Raw genomic sequence first — 16,774 nt, forward strand, 5'->3', positions numbered from 1 at the left:
TATTGTAAAGTGCTACGGAATATGTTCGTGCTATATAAATAAAATTATTATTATTAGCTGCTGCTCTAGGAAGCACCTACCATTAGCGGCACTGGACTAGTCTTGTTTCTGTCTATGGTGCTTGGAGCGTTTCAGAGAATAATATATCTGGTTGCAATTATGCAGCCAGCCTGTGACTAATGCTGCCCATGGTTTGGGCAGCACGAATTACCTGACAGGTTTCCTTTAAGTAAGATTTGTTAAAAACCCAGTCTCAGTAACAATAAAATAACTCCTTTTCTCATAAAAATGTTCTCAATCAAGTACAAGTGACTTAAATGACCTCCAGACAATCCTACTAGGTGTCATAACTATATGAGAATAGATTATACTATTGCCTTATTCATATCGAGACTGGACAAAATCAATATTGAAGATCACTGTTTTTTGCTCGCTGAACATTGAATTACTGGGCATCAGTGAGCACGTCTTGAAGGAGTGGTAAGGTGTGATTTCCAACCACAGAATGGGCTAGCCAGGGAGCATTGCAGAATGTCCTACCTCTAATCTAACAACCACTGGAGATGTACTTTGCTCAGAATATTGACATTATTATCCAGGTAAATTATTATGTTTCTTTTCAGAAAAGCCCAAGTTACCTTTCCTGTTATGGCCCATTAACCTCTCTTCTAGTGCAAATCATAGAATAACACTTATCACGATAACTTAAGCAACTCATTGACACAAACAGTGTATTGAGTCACAGATCGAAACTGATTCCTAATTAATTACATCTTTTTTAGGGGACAGTAAAACACAAATTACACGTAGGGATAAGATAATCACAGGTGTGTGATGTGAGAATATCACAGCGTACACATCCATATGTGGACAAATAATAATGATAATAATAATTTTTATTTATATAGCGCCAATATATTCCGCAGCACTTTACAATTAAGTGGGGACATGTACAGACAATAAATTGAATACAATTTAAGACAGTATAAACAGTTAAGTTAGAAGTTAAGTCCCTGCTCGCAAACTTACATTCTGCAAGGAAATGGGGGAACACAATAGGTGAAAAGTGCTTGTTATTTCAGGTCTGGCAATTATAATAAATAGGGATTTTCATATAAAGTTGCATGATCCGGTCATCAACCAGTATGTTTAAGTGCAATACTCAAGTATCGAGTGCAGCTATCTTGTGCATGGAGCGTGTGGAGACAGATGAATAGTAGGGTGCAGATTCTGAATAATATTTAGAAGGAGGGAACAGGGGAAAGTTAGTTTACTGAGTAGTTGAGGTGGTAGGCTTGTTTAAAGAGATGGGTTTTTAAAGCGCGCTTGAAGACGTGGTGGCTAGGCATCAGTTGGATCATCTGGGGTAGTGCATTCTAGAGAACTGGCGCGGCACAAGAGAAGTCTTGGAGACGGAGGTGTGAGGTTCGGATTATGGGGGATGTTAGTCTTAGGTCATTTGTAGAATGGAGGGCACGTGTAGGGCGATAGACAGAGATGAGAGAGGAGATATAAGGCGGTGCAGAACTGTGGAGAGCTTTGTGGATGAGAGCGATGAGTTTATATTGGACCCTGTATGTAGCAAATGGGCAACCAGTGTAATGACTGGCACAAGATGGAGGCATCGGTGAAGCGGCTGGACAGAAATACGACCCAGGCTGCCGCATTCAGGACGGATTGGAGAGGAGAAAGTTTGGTAAGAGGGAGACCAATCAGAAGAGAGTTGCAGTAGTCCAGACGTGAGTGAGTAAGATCGACAGTAAGAGTTTTAGCAGTTTCAAAGGTGAGAAAAGGTTGGATTCTGGAGATGTTTTTAAGATGCAGGTGACAAGAGCGAGTGAGTGATCGGATATAGGGAGTAAAGGAAAGGTTAGTTTAGAATATGACCCCAAGGCAGCAGGCGTGCTGCTTGGGAGTTATGGTTGAACCCTCCAAGGTAATTTCGATGTTAGGTAGAGTTAGGTTAGTAGAGGGGAGAAACACAAGAAGTTCAGTTTTGGAGAGATTCAGTTTAAGATAGAGGGAGGACATGATGTTAGCGACAGCGGACAGACAATCCTTGGTATTTTGTATTAGGGTAGGGGTGATGTCAGGGGAAGAAGTGTATAATTGGGTGTTGTCAGCATAGAGATGATACTGGAATCCAAATCTGCTGATTGTTTGACCAATAGGGGCAGTGTATAGAGAGAAGAGGAAGGGGCCTAGGACTGAGCTCTGCGGAACCCCAATTGTAAGAGGACAAGGAGAGGAAGACGAGCCGGCAAAAGAAACAGTGAAGGAGCGGTCAGAGAGGTAGGAGGAGAACCAGGAGAGAACGGTTTCCTTGAGGCCTATAGAGCGGAGCATAGTGAGGAGGAGCTGGTGATCCACAGTGTCAAATGCGGCAGAGAGATCCAGGAGAATCAGCAGGGAGCAGTGACCTTTGTATTTAGTTGTTAGTAGATCATTAGAGATTTTAGTGAGGGCAGTTTCAGTGGAGTGCAAAGAGCGGAAACCAGATTGTAGAGGGTCGAGAAGAGAGTTATCTGAGAGATAGCGGATTAGACGGGAGTGGACCAAGGGTTTCAGGAGTTTAGAGATGAAAGGAAGGTTAGAGACCGGTCTGTAGTTAACAGTGCATTTCTGGTCCAGGGATGGCTTTTTAAGTAAAGGGGTTATGATGGCATGTTTAAATGAGGAGGGAAAGATACCGGAAGAAAGAGAGAGGTTAAATATTTTAGTTAGGTGAGTGGTGACCACCGGTGAGAGAGACTGCAGGAGATGTGAAGGAATAGGGTCACTGTTGCAGGTTGTTGGTTGAGAAGAAATGAGGAGCTGAGTAACTTCTTCTTCTATAACAGGCTCAAAGATGGCTAATGAGCTTGAAGTGTGGCAGGGAAGGGGATCCAGGCACTGAGGCAATTGGGCTGAGATGTCCTGATGGATGTGGTTGATTTTTTCTAGGAAATAAGTGGCCAGATCCTCACCGCTGAGGTTGGTGATGGGGGCCTTTGCTTTAGGTCTCAGGAGGGAGTTTAAGGTTTCAAAAAGTCATTTTGGATTGTTAGATAGTGAAGTGCTGAGGGTGGTGAAGTAGGATTGTTTGGCTAGATGAAGGTCAGAGTTATAGGTTTTGAGCATGAATTTATAGTGGATGAAATTCTCTGCTAAAAGTGATTTTCTCCACTGACGCTCAGCACACCTTGAGCAACGCTGAAGAAAATGTGTTTGCATTGTGTGCCAGGGCTGCCGTTGTCTGTGTCGGGTCTTTCTGCGTGTTGAAGGAGTTGCTTCATCTAGGCCACTCTTCAGTGTATTATTGTAGTGTGACAATGCTAAATCTGGACAGGAGAGGGAGGAGATGGGGGCTAAAGATGTGTGGAGATTGTCCATAAGCAGCTGGTTATTAATGGTACGTGTATTCCTATAAGTGTGGTAAGTGGGGGTGTCCTAGGTACGGAGACAGTTCTTGAGAGAGAAGGAAAGAAGGTTGTGGTCTGAGAGCAGGAGAGGGGAGTTAGTAAGGCAAACAAAACAATGTAAACTCAGTCATTGTGTGTATACCGCCCTTATCAGCTAGAGTGCAGAGTATAAAGTGCATAACATATCCTATACATTGCACTGAAACACAATAGGTAATAATATGTCTTTTCGGTTATGTGCCCACGATGCAGATTTTAAGCAGAAATTTCCTGAGCGTTTTTTCCTCTCCCTGGCAGAAAAAACGCAGGCAGGTTTTACATGCATTTTTTCTGCCAGGGAGAAGCGTTTTTTCAGTGTTTTTACATGCGTTTATGCATGCGTTTTTTCAAGCACTTTTCTAAACGATTTTGAGCATCACTTGGAAAGGGCTTGACAAGTTGGTCACACAATATAAATCCATGCAACTGGCATGGATTTATATTGTGTGACCGAGATTTCTGCCTAAAATACTGCACCTATAGTAAAAAAAAAAAGAATTATAAAGTAAAAAATAAAAAAAAATATTCATAATTACCTCTCCAGCGGCCCCCCGGTCTGCTCCCAGCAGCGTCCTCTCTCGTCGGGAAATTTCTGCAGCATGTGCACAGCACATGCGGATTATCATTGGGAAATACCGCTGCGGAAACGCATTAAATCCGCATCGTGGGCACACAGCCTTACAGTATACACAAAGATGGCAAACTGGAGATTATACAGTAAGTGATCCATGTCTACAGCCAATAATTCTGATTTTAGGATTTCAGCTGCATTCATGGTAAGCTAATATACATTTTAGTCCAAAACCCTTTGACACTGCAAGGTAACACTTCACTTTACATAGCTAAACACTGACACCAGATTCAAATGCAGCGTCAAAAAATGCAGATAAAAAAATACTGCAATAAAAAACATTTTTTTTTAGTATTCAAGGACAAAAGTAATTTTTTGAGTTATCAAAATGACAGAAAGTTTTTTGTTTTTGTCACGCTTTACTGGTTCTACAGGGGAAAAAAACCTTGGATTTGAGATCTACTGGAATTTGAACATTGAGTCATTGGATTATATAAACTATGTACCAGAAGGTCACATACATTTCTTGATCTTTTAGCCACTACAGACGGCGCTGTTGGTAACATTTGTTTCAAAACTGAATCTGTGTGCAACACGTTCCAACGTTTTTTGATAATATCTTTAAACTGATACCATTTATTGTTGTTCTGCCTTCCTCCACGTATGATGCTGTTGGAGATTTAGCATACAGCTTAACCCTCATTCACACTCAATTAAATAGACTGTAGCATTCTGTAATCTTGATTTAATGGTGATGGTATGAACTTGATAATATTGTAAAAACTATAACACAATACAGAATGATGACAGTCAGTACTGGGTACATTAACCACTTCGTGCCAGAGCCTGTTTTTGCCTTCGTGACCAGGCCAATTTTTACAATTCTGACCACTGTCACTTTATGAAGTAATTACTCTGGAACGCTTCAACGAATTCCCCTGATTCTGAGAATGTTTTTTCATGACACATTGTACTTCATGATAGTGGTAAAATTTCTCCGATATCACTTGCGTTTATTTGTGAAAAAATTGGAAATTTGGTGAAAATTTTGAAAATTTTGCAATTTTCAAACTTTGAATTTTCATGCCCTTAAAACAGAGAGATATGTCACACAAAATAGTTAATAAATAACATTTCCCACATGTCTACTTTACATCAGCACAATTTTGGAACCAAAATTTTTTTTGTTAGGAAGCTATAAGGGTTAAAAGTTGACCAGCGATTTCTCATTTTTCCAACAAAATTTACAAAAACAATTTTTTAGGGACCACATCTTATTTGAAGTGACTTTGAGGGCCTTTATGACAGAAAATACCCAAAAGTGACACCATTCTAAAAACTGCACCCCTCAAGGTGCTCAAAACCACATTCAAGAAGTGTATTAACCCTTCAGGTGTTTCACTGGAATTTTTGGAATGTGGAAGAAAGCAATGAACATTTAACTTTTTTTCACAAAAATGTTACTTTAGACACAATTTTTTTATTTTCACAAGGTAACAGGAAAAAATGGAATACACAATTTGTAGTGCAATTTCTCATGAGCTCTCTGATACCCCATATGTGAGGGAAAACCACTGTTTGGGCGCACTGCAGGGTTCGGAAGGGAAGGAGCACCATTAGACTTTTTGAATGTAAAATTTGTTTGAATAATTAGCAGACGCCATGTTGGGTTTGGAGAGCTCCTGATGTGCCTAAACAGTGGAAACTTCCCCACAAGTGACACCATTTTGGAAACTAGACCCCTTAAGGAACTTATCTAGATGTGTGGTGAGCACCTTGCACCCCCAGGTGCTTCACAGAAGTTTATAATATTGAGCCATAAAAATACAATTTTCACATTTTTCCCACAAAAAATGTTTTTCATCCCCTAATTTTGGATTATCATAAGGATAACAGGAGAAATTGCACCATGAAATTTGTTTTGCAATTTCTCCTGAGTACGCCGATACCCCATATGTGGGGGAAAACCACTGCTTTGGTGTACGGCAGGGTTTGAAAGACAATGGAGCGCTATGTTGGCTGGGATAGGTTGCAGACACCATGTCACATTTGAAGAGTCGCTGACATGTCGAAACAGCAGAAACCCCCACAAGTGACCCCATTTTGTAAACTACACCTCTCAAGGAATTCATCTAGGGAAGTAGTGAGCATTTTTTAATTTTTAAATTTATACCATTGGGCAGTGAAGAAAACATAATTATATTTTTACCACAAAAAAATGTTTTACCCTCAGATTTTACATTTTCACACAGGGCAATGGGTAAAAATGGTGCCGAAATGTGTCACAATTTCTTCTAAAAGTGGCAATACCCCATATGTGGCTGTATCGTACCGCTTAGCCATACGGCGAGATCTGGGAGGGACGGAGCGCTATTTGACAATTGGAGAACAAATTATTGAAGAATAGGCATTTGGATTTGGGAGCACAAAATTTTCTGAATTTCTTTTGGGGGGCAAGGGCTATTTCGCTTTTCCAGAGCCTTTCTGCTACCAGTAACTTGGAAGTCCCTTATATTTTTAACAGATGACGGACCTGAGTGGGGACTAGCTTTTTTTGAGGACTGAGTTGAAGCTTTTATTGGGAACATTTTATGTAACATTTATACGGCGCTCTAGGCTGAGCACTTACATCGGGGTTTCCATCTAAATTTCCAAGTGATGTAATTCAGATGAAACCCCTGCAGGATCCATTCACTGTAATGAGGCAGCAGAGTTACTCTGGACTCCATCTGACCTCTGTTTAGCGGTGTCCTTTTTTTCAGAAGTGCACAAAACTGTGGCCAACCGCACTTTTATGCACGCCTAAAAAAACTGACACCGTGGGATCACAGGTCAGACGGCATCCACAGTGGCCTATATCTGCCTCATTACAGGGAATCTTCCGTCATCATGGGTTCCGTCTGAATCACATATTTCAGAGATTTACACGGAAACTCTGGTGTAAGTGCTCAGCGCAGAGCGCAGGATAAATGTGTGCCGAGCCATACTGCGATTTTTGGGAGACATAATAAACAAATCAGTAGCAGGTGAAGAATTGGTTTTATTTATTTTTTACGCCGTTCCTCGTGCGGTATAAGTGATGAGATTACTTTATTCTTCGGGTCGGTGCGATTTCAGCGATACCAGATTTATATCGGGTTTTTATGACTGACAGCTGTCACACACTAAAAGACGCTTTTTTTTGCAAAATCTAGTTTTTGCATCGCCATATTTTGAGAGCTATAATTTTTCCATATTTCGGCCGACAGAGTCATGTGATGGCTTGTTTTTTGCGGGACGAGTTGACATTTTTATTGGTATCATTTTTGGGTACGTGACAGTTTTCGATCGCTTTCTATTCCGTTTTTTGGGAGGTAAAATTAACAAAAGCCAACAATTCAGGAATTGTTTTTTGAGGTTTTTTTTTATGCCGTTCTGCGTGTGGTAAAAGTGATAAGGAATCATTATTCTTCGGGTCAGTACATTTACAGCGATACTACAATTACTGTATTTTTTTATGTTTTGGCGCTTTTACGCAATAAAACAATTTTATCGAAAAAATATTTTTTTGCATCGCTTTATTCTGAGAGCTATAGCTTTGTTATTTTTTGGCTGATGGAGCTGTATGGTGGCTTTTTTTTTGCGCAACAAGATGACGTTTTCAGCGGTACCATTTTTATTTTCATTTTGCTTTTTGATCGCATTTTTTTCCACTTTATGTTTGGCGATATGATGAAAAAGCATAGTTTTTTGCTCCGTTTTTTATTTATTTTTATTATGGTGTGCACAGAATGAGTTAATTAGTGTGACAGTTTTATAGATCGGGTTGTTTCGGACGCGGCGATACCAATTATGTGTACTTCTTTTGTTTTTGCATAAATATACGGATTTATTGGTTTAATATTTTATTTATTTATTTTTATTTATTTTGTGATTTTTTTTAACAGTTTGAAAACATTTTTTTGACTTTTTTTTTACATTTTTACTTAGTCCCTGTATGGGACATTCATTTTCATTTTTCTAATCACTGTTCTCATGCAATGCAATAGACATGTATTGCATTGCATGAGAGCTTTGCTGACTGTTTCACAGTCAGTGTCTCCTGCTAGAGTTCAGCTGCAGGCTGAGCCTAGCAGGACACCATATATGGCAGATCCGGAGGTGGTCATGTGACCTCCGGCTGCCATAACAGCGGCAGGTCCTGGAAGACATCAGGGGGCCGTCGGAGAGGTAAGTAGACGACCCCATCTCCTCTCACTATCTTCTAAATACCACGATCACTGTACATCGCGGCATATAGAAGATAGCAAAGGGTTAACATCATTGGGACCTGATCCAATCAGGTCCCGATGATGTCCCCTGTCAGAGCTGTCGATCTGAACCGCAACCGCAGCACTTGCAGGACCCTGGGGGTCCTGAGGGCCGCGGGACCACCAACCGTTCATAAACGTCAGCGCTGCACAGAGCCCAGGCAGTGCCGACGTTTATATACAGTGGGCGGTCGGGAAGCGGTTAAAGAAACTAGCACTAACATAGTGATAATACAGGTTACAGTAAACATGAGTAACTGAGGTAGATCACTGTCACAGGCTTTATTCTATACAGAATGCATCAACCTGAGTACAGTGCAAGAGGCATTAACTGAATGGTGTATCTCAGAGCTCAATACACTTCACTTTACAGTATTTCACACAAAACATGTAACTGTATTTGCTCTTACTGGAATCATCTGACAAGGGAAAAGTTGTAGAAAGTGTAGAGCCTGACACACATCTTATCTTCTCCCTGAAAGCCCGGGAAAACTGATTACAGGAACTCTTTCTTCCTGAGGAAGGAGGGGGACGGTCCCTCTGCACACATTATTCTTAAAGGGGACAGACTCTTGTGACTATAAGAGTATTACTAGATGATGTGTAGCTTTTAACCAACATAAACAGACAACTGGTGACGTCTACAGGTCGTAACTAGAATAACTCTATGAACATTCCCTTAGCTGCTCATAAGTAGACAGAACACTCCCCGCTTGGCATCAATGGATGCCACCATTTGACTCTTTCGGGGAAAGCAGCAACACGAGTTCGGTAACTGGCCTGAGGAACAGTTTGTTCTCCCCAAGCTTACCCACTCTAACCTCCACTTTGCGTACTTTCCCATCCTTGCTGGGAAAGGGTTTGGTGACTAGGCCGAGCGGCCACTGATTCCAATGCGATTGACTGTCTTTCACGAGTACAACATCGCCAGGTTTGATGTTAGGATGGTCTTTCTGCCACTTTGTCCTGGTTTGTAGAGTTGAGAGATACTGTTTTCTCATTCTGTCCCAAAAGGCATTAGACATGCTTTGCACTTACCTCCATTGTCTTCTGTAGAGGTCTTTGTTGTTGAACTCTCCAAGTGGAGCACTTGAGACACAGGTTTTCTGTGTAAGCAATACTGCAGGAGTAAGGACTATTAGGTCTCCGGAATCACTGGAAAGTGCTGTCAGCGGCCTGGCATTTATGGTAGCTGAGACCTCAGCCAAGAACGTAATCAAACTCTCATGTGTGAGTCTGGTGTTTGCTTGCAAGAAAATAGAGTCTAGTATTTTGCGTGCTATCCCTATCATCCTTTCCCAGGCACCTCCTATGTGCGAAGAATGTGGTAGGTTGAAAGTCCAAGTGCACTCTTGCTTACCTAAGTACCTTTCTACATTAGCAACGTCTAGATTGGAAGGGATTTGGAGTTCTCTGGCTGCTCCGTCGAAGTTCGTGCTTCTGTCAGAGCGAATATGCTTCACAGGCCTCTGATCGCGATGAAGCGTCGAAGTGCATTTATGAAGCTCGATGTGTCCATAGATTCGATTACTCCAATATGGACAGCTCTGATGGACAGACATGTGAATAGAACTGCCCAACACTTTGCTTCGGCATGAGCTTTCCTAGTGCGCCGTGTAGCCACGGACCAAGGGCCGAACACGTCTAGTCCGACGTTGGTGAAGGGGGGTTCGGTACTAAGTCTGTCGGGTGGAAGATTGGCCATCTTCTGCTTTTGAAACATGCCACAAAGTTTGCGGCACATAACGCAGTTAAAGATCCGCTCCAATTATCCATAGTCCGGCTGTACGCAGGTTCCCTTCGGTAAACAAACGCCTTTGGTATCTCACTAGGACATGATGATGTTGAATGAGAAGGGTTGTGACATGATGACGTCCTGGAACTATTACGGGGGGTTTCTCTGAAACTTCTACCTCGGCTTCTTGAAGGCGGCCACCTATTCCCAATAGTCCGTTTTGGTCGACTATCGGGTCGAGCTTCTTTAGCGCGCTGTCTATAAGAACAGGTTATCCCTTGTTGAGGTTGTCTATTTCTTTGTCGTAGACTTCCCTTTGTACTGCACGAAGTATCGTAATCTTGGCCTTTTCTTGGTTGGGGGCGGTGAACGCATGTTTGCAGTGATGCCAACCGTTACAAGGTCTCTGACTTGTAGGTATTGTAGACTTGTAGGACTGAGCCACGTGAAGTAGGCAAGCGATGGCTCGAAAGAGCGACTTCCAGGTTGAGAACCTGCTGAACTGATGAGATTCTAGGCAATGACCTGAAATCACTGTATGTAGGGCAGACACTTGAGGGTGAAGCTCTTCGTCGGCATCCAGATCCATTAGTTCGAAAGTATCAGGCTTGCTGCTATGGGGAGTCGAATAGTACAAGGAAGAAGGGCCTGTGAACCACGTAGTGTCCTTAAGATGACTGGGTGCGACGGATCATGTCGCATAGTCTGCAGGATTATGGTGAGTAGACCCGTAGTGCCACTGATTAGGGCAAGTGGACCTTCTAATCCTCAGTACCCGATTGCTAACGTAGACGTAGAAGCGTTGCATCTCGTTGCAGATGTATCCCAGTACCACCTTACTATCTGTGTAGAATTTGGCATTTTTGATCTGCAGATTCAACCCATCCGAGATAAGTTCGGCCAACTCAACTGCTAGGACAGCAGCACAGAGTTCCAGTCTGGGTGTCGTGTGTTAACGGAGTGGCGCCAGCTTTGTCCGACTCATGACAAACCTGATATGGCTTTGTTCGCTCACGTCTGTGGTCTTGAGATGCGCTACTTTTGCAATTGCTTTGACTGATGCGTCACAGAAGATACAAAATCTTTGAGTCTTGACTTCTGTGGATGGCACGAGAGCATAGGGCTGTTTCACACGAAGGTCGGTCAAGGCTTCAAGAGACTTCCTCCACTCTGTCCACAAGCCTGCCTTTTCTGCTGGGAGTGGATCGTCCCAATCAAACTTCCCTTGGGTGAAGTCTCTCAGCATCATTTTGCCTTTGATGGTTACTGGAGTTACGAACCCCAAGGGGTCGTACAGGCTATTCATGAAGGAAAGAACTCCTCTGCGCGTGAAGGATTTCTCGTCTTTGTCATTCTGAAAGGTGAAGGCATCCATCTTCAAATCCCAAAGCAATCCTAGGCTCCGCTGCATGGGAATGGAGTCGATGCTTAGGTCTAAGTCCTTCAGATCACTGGAATAGTCTTGAGAAGGAAAGGCTTCCATCAATTCTCTGCTGTTGGAGGCGATCTTATGTAGCCTCAGGTTAGACAGAGCGAGCATTTCTTGAGCCCTCTTCAGGAGGCTGATTGCAACCTCGTTTGTTGGTGTGGACTTCAGACAGTCGTCGACGTAGAAGTCCTTTTCTACGAAAGATTTGACATCTGATCCATACCTTTCTTCACCCGCTTTGGCAGAATTTCGGAGGCCGTAGATAGAGACTGCTGGGGAGGGACTGTTCCCGAAGATGTGGACCCTCATCCGGTACTCTGTGATGTCCTTATCTGGGTCGGTATAGCGGTACCAGAAGTACTTCAAGTAGTTTCTGTGTTCCTTCTTGACGAGGAAACAGTGGAACATCTGTTGTATGTCAGCCATAAATGCCACCGTATCTCTGCGGAAACAGAGTAACACCTCTAGGAGCCAGTTGTTGAGGTCTGGGCCTGACAATAGGACATCGTTCAATGAGACGTCTTCACATTTGGTGCTTGAGTCGAATACCACTCTTATCTGACCTGGCTTCTTAGGATGGTACACTCTGAAGATAAGTAAGGTAAGTACCAACACTCCTCTGAATGCCGAAGTGCAGGTGTTATCTCCGCGTGGTTGTTCTGGAATATCTTCCCCATGAAGGTAAAGAAATGTTCCTTTGTCTCAGGCGACTTCCGAAGCTTGTGTCCGAGGGAGATGAATCGACTGCAGACCAGTTCCCTGTTGTTGGGTAGACGTCTTCTCTAGTGTCGGAATGGTAGAGGTGTGACCCAGCTGTTTGACTTGTCTTTGACTATCTCTCGATCCATGACGTCCAAGAACATCCTGTCTTCTATGGACATTGCTGTCTTGTTGTCTTCCTTCATCCTGAGGAATACTGCACATCCTATGTGGTCTTGTTCCCTTTCACAGGCGTGGTCTTCATTGGAAGGAGATGGGAAAGGGCAAGGCAGGTGAGTGCTGCTCGGTAACTCCTTTACCAGCAGACTATTTGGACATGGTTTGAAGAGATATGGACGTCCATTTTCTAGCGCGCTGGTGAGCATACTGTTGACTGAGGTCAGCTTGTGTGCTCCTCCTAGACAGAAATTTCCTATTATGACCCAACCAAGGTCGAGCCTCTGTGCGTACAAAGCATTCTGGAAGCCATTGATAGACTCTCTAGACTTGTGGACTCTTAGTATATTTCTCCCCAGGAGTAAAGCTATTGGAGCTTCTGGGTCCAACTCAGGTATCAGGTGAGCTATACGCTTCTGATGGGGGTGATATATCGCCACCTCCGGTGAACGGATCTCGGACCTGTTATCGGAAATTTGGTTGCACTCCAGGATGGTCGGTAGCGATAGGCAGGTCTGACCATCTATGGACTCCACTTTGTATCCAGTAGCTTTCCTCCCCGCCGTCTCAACAGTACCTGAACATGTCTTCAGGGAGTAGGGAGAACCGGGGCCTACAACGCTGAAGATGTCAAAGAAGATGGGCTTGGCTAAAGACCTGTTACTTTGGTCATCCAGGATCGCATATATCTTGATCGCTTTGTCCCTGCGGCCTGCTGGATAGATTCGGACAAGGCAGATTTTTGAACAGGATCTTCCTCCCACGAGCCCTCCGTAGATCTCTGTACATTTAGAGGTGACCTTGGGGGTGCCTTCGTCAGTGTTCTTCTGTCTCCCATCATGCTCCTCTGGCTGCGACAACACTCGAGGGGGTGGTCCAGGGTGCAAGGCTGTATTGTGGTCCGTGCTGCTGCATTCTGCACATTTCATGCTAGCTTCACAGTTCCTGGCAAGGTGAGAGGTTGTGGCACAACATGTGAAGCAGATGTTATTTTCTTTGAGGAACTCTTTGTGATCCTCTAAAGACTTCTCCCTGAAGGCTCTGCATTTTGGGAGAGGATGTGGTTTCCTGTGTAGAGGACACTGCTTACTGACGTCTTGAGGTTTATTCTCCTCTGGAGGGGGCCTATTCGCCTTTTGAGGAGGACCTGTGGAAGTAATGCTAGTTTTGTGGACTGCCACTGGTGTTCTACTAGCTTTGACACCGGGGGGCAGTGGGACATGACAAAGTGAAGTCGAAGATAGGGTAATTTCTGATTTTAGCTTGTTGGGCGACAAAATCTCCAAACACTTTAAAAGGGGGGAATGGTACGTTATGAGTCTGTTTATAACGTGAACCATATGTGGCCCACTTATCTACTAGGTTGTCAGGAAGTTTTTGAACGATCGGCTTGACACCCCTGGCGGTGTCCAGGAATGCTAAGCCAGGTAAATCTCCCTCCGCCTGAGCCACCTGTAGCTCCGCTAACAAATTGCTTAGTTCCCTGAGCTTTTGGTAACCCTTAGACAATATTTTGGGAAAATCATCGATTCTCTTATATAAAGCATTTTCTATTGCTTCTGTTGACCCATAACACTCATCAAGTCTTTCCCACACCTTGCGTAGACCTGTGTGTGGATGCTTTTTATTAATGTCTCTGATTCTTTTGGCATGTTCAGCAGACTCGCTTCCAAGCCACTTTACTAGGAGGTCTAACTCCTCTCTGTAAGAAAGGTCCAAACCTCTGATGGCATTCTGGAACGAGGCTCGCCATGACCTATAGTTCTCAGCTCGATCAGTGAACTTTACAAGTCCCTGTGTGATCAGCTCCTGGCGAGCAAGAAGCTTTACAAAGTCCATGGTGGCTTGGTTATCGCTGATACGAGCTGGTGTGTTATAGTCACGTCTAGTTTGTGGCGCATCACCCCACCTGTCGGACGTTTCTGGCTTTGGATAGTCTGTATGATACCTCTCTGGAGAGGAAGGTGTCTCTTTGAGGCGGGACAGGGGCTGTACCTTCTGCTCGGCGGAACTGTGGCTGTGGCCGACATCTCCATGCTCGATATCTTCTCGTTTGTAGTAGCGAAGTTCGGGGTTGGATCGTTGGTAATCGGCGTAGGCTGGTCGATGTAATGCGTGAGGGCTGTCATCTCTTCCGTGAAGTCATTTGACGTACTCTGAGACGCGCTGTACTGGGTCCTGCTGATCTAGATCTGGTCCCAGAACGTTGCTGCATTTCTCATAATCAGGATACTCCATTGCTTCCAAGTACTCTGCCTTGGCTATTGCGGCCGCGGCCTCTCTGTCGGTGGCAAGTCTTTCCAGAGACACTTGCAGACGCGCACTCACTGCTTCTTGCTCTGCTTGTCTCAACTTTAATTGCATCTCTTGCGTGGCAAAGGAGGATCTTGCTTTGGCCGCCTTGGCTTCGGCGCGAGCGACTGCAGCAAGCTCAGCAATTGATGACTTGCTAGAGCCTGATCGTGACCTCGTTTTCAGTGAGGATGTAGCGCTTCGAGACATGGCGCGCTTAGCTGTAGACTGCTGAATACTTTGGCGGGAAACTGAGTCTATATGCGGACGGGCTTCCGCGTGGCGGGAATGGTGTCGTGCTTTCTGGGGGGGAGCTGGGCTCTTGTTCTCTGTGGCTGTATGGCAGCTGCTGTAATGCCCATATGCGGTGCAGCGTGGGCATTAGCGGTCCCGTACTGTCTTTTCAACCACCGCCTGCGGTCAGGATCCGTTTTTACTGTTCTGCCTTCCTCCACGTATGATGCTGTGGGGGATTTAGCATACAGCTTAACCCTCATTCATACTCAATTAAATACACTGTAGCGTTCTGTAATCTTGATTTAATGGTGATGGTATGAACTTGATAATGTGGTAAAAGCTATAACACAATACAGAATGATGACAGTCAGTACTGGGTACATTAAAGAAACTACTGTAGCACTAACATAGTGATAATACAGGTTACAGTTAACATGAGTAACTGAGGTAGATCACTGCCACAGGCTCCATTCTATACAGAATGCATCAACCTGAGTACAGTGCAAGAGGCATTAACTAAATGGTGTATCTCAGAACACAATACACTTCACTTTACAGTATTCAGTAATTAACCGTACCTGTTGATTAAATTTGGGATCTTTTCTAGTTGTATTGTTAAGCAAAGCGTGTTCTAATCTAACAAAAACAAAAACTTTCTGTAATTTTGATAACTCCAAAATCTATGACATCAGAAAAAATATCACATGTGCATCCAAAGGGGTGATCTACCATGCCACATGTCCTTGCCAGAAGATTTACATAGGATTGACAACATGAGAACTCAAGATACGAGTATGTGAGCATTGTAGGGATATAGAGAAGGCAAAAACAATTAATGATGAATCTACATTCAAAACCTTACCCCAACACTTCAAAAGATACTGTACCATCAATGCAATCCTAATGGCCTGAAAATCAAAGGTATTGATTCTATCTCATTGGGATCTAGAGGTGGTAACTTGGGGAAAGCTCTGGCACAATTAGAGAGCCTTTGGATCTATAGATTAGGCACCCTCAATCCTCAGGGACTCAATGAAAGTTTTGGCTTTGGCGCATTTTTATAGTTAGAATTATTTCTTGTGGTTTGAACCATCTGGAGGTATTATATGGGTGGGGTGGGTTTCTTTTAATTCACTTTTATATGCATCTCTATTTTTACTCTTTATTAGTGATGGGCAAGCACTAAAATGCTCAGGTGCTCGATACTCGGGTCGAGCAAATTGGAATACTAGGGTGCTCGACCCGAGCAACGAGCCCAATGTAAGTCTATGGGAAACTCGAGCATTTTTCATTCGGCTCCCCCCAATGGTCTGCAGAGGGCCTAAAAATTGCCCAAATCGATGGGAACAATGCCCAAATGACATGGGTACAGCATGGGGAAGACCACTGGAAGCATTTCTGACTCCCAGGTCACTGCTGTCAACAATGTTGTCAGAGGTATTACGCCACTTTTACGGACTCACAATAAAACATACAAAAACGAAACTAAAATGGATTTTCCTGAGAAATATGTCAAGGTAAAAACTTGTATATAAGGAAAAATAAATAACCAAAACCAAAAATACTCCTCCACACCTTGAGCTATGTTCACACGTAGCGTTTTTGGTTCGTTTTTGCACTTTTGCATTGCTTTCAACCGTGACAAATGTATTCACCGGGAAATGTTATTTTAACATTTTACAACCTTATCTGGCCATGTGCTGTGTGAGACATCATCAGACACATCCTGTTTCATTTATGAAGGAGGGACTCTGAAAGTCACAAAGCCTATTTTTATAGGGCCATCAGGCGGCCTTTACTATTTTTAAAGGGCCAGCAGTCGACCCTCACTATTGTTAGAGAGCCATCAGCCGGCTATGCTTTGTTGTTCCCATTAATAAAGAGTGGGTCTCCTATACTGTTATT

General features: G+C 43.6%; 1 protein-coding gene across 3 annotated transcripts in view; it reads right to left on the reverse strand.

Moving 5' to 3' along the window:
* The window catches only part of LOC141173207 (NXPE family member 1-like), a 263,120-nt gene that overhangs the window by 192,346 nt on the left and 54,000 nt on the right, over positions 1-16,774 (reverse strand). Inside the window, exon 1 of one of the 3 annotated variants that reach the window (XM_073657839.1) lies at positions 9,339-9,570. The exons of the other annotated variants lie outside the window; for them this stretch is intronic. Coding sequence (XP_073513940.1) covers positions 9,339-9,344 — 6 coding nt within the window. The 5' untranslated portion in view covers positions 9,345-9,570. Of the gene's footprint in view, positions 1-9,338; positions 9,571-16,774 lie in introns of those variants that run through there. 3 annotated transcript variants of the gene reach the window in all.

Source organism: Phyllobates terribilis, unplaced genomic scaffold, assembly GCF_046119375.1.
Source record: "Phyllobates terribilis strain yellow unplaced genomic scaffold, ASM4611937v1 Scaffold_12__6_contigs__length_324123572, whole genome shotgun sequence".
NCBI classification, from domain to species: domain Eukaryota; kingdom Metazoa; phylum Chordata; class Amphibia; order Anura; family Dendrobatidae; genus Phyllobates; species Phyllobates terribilis.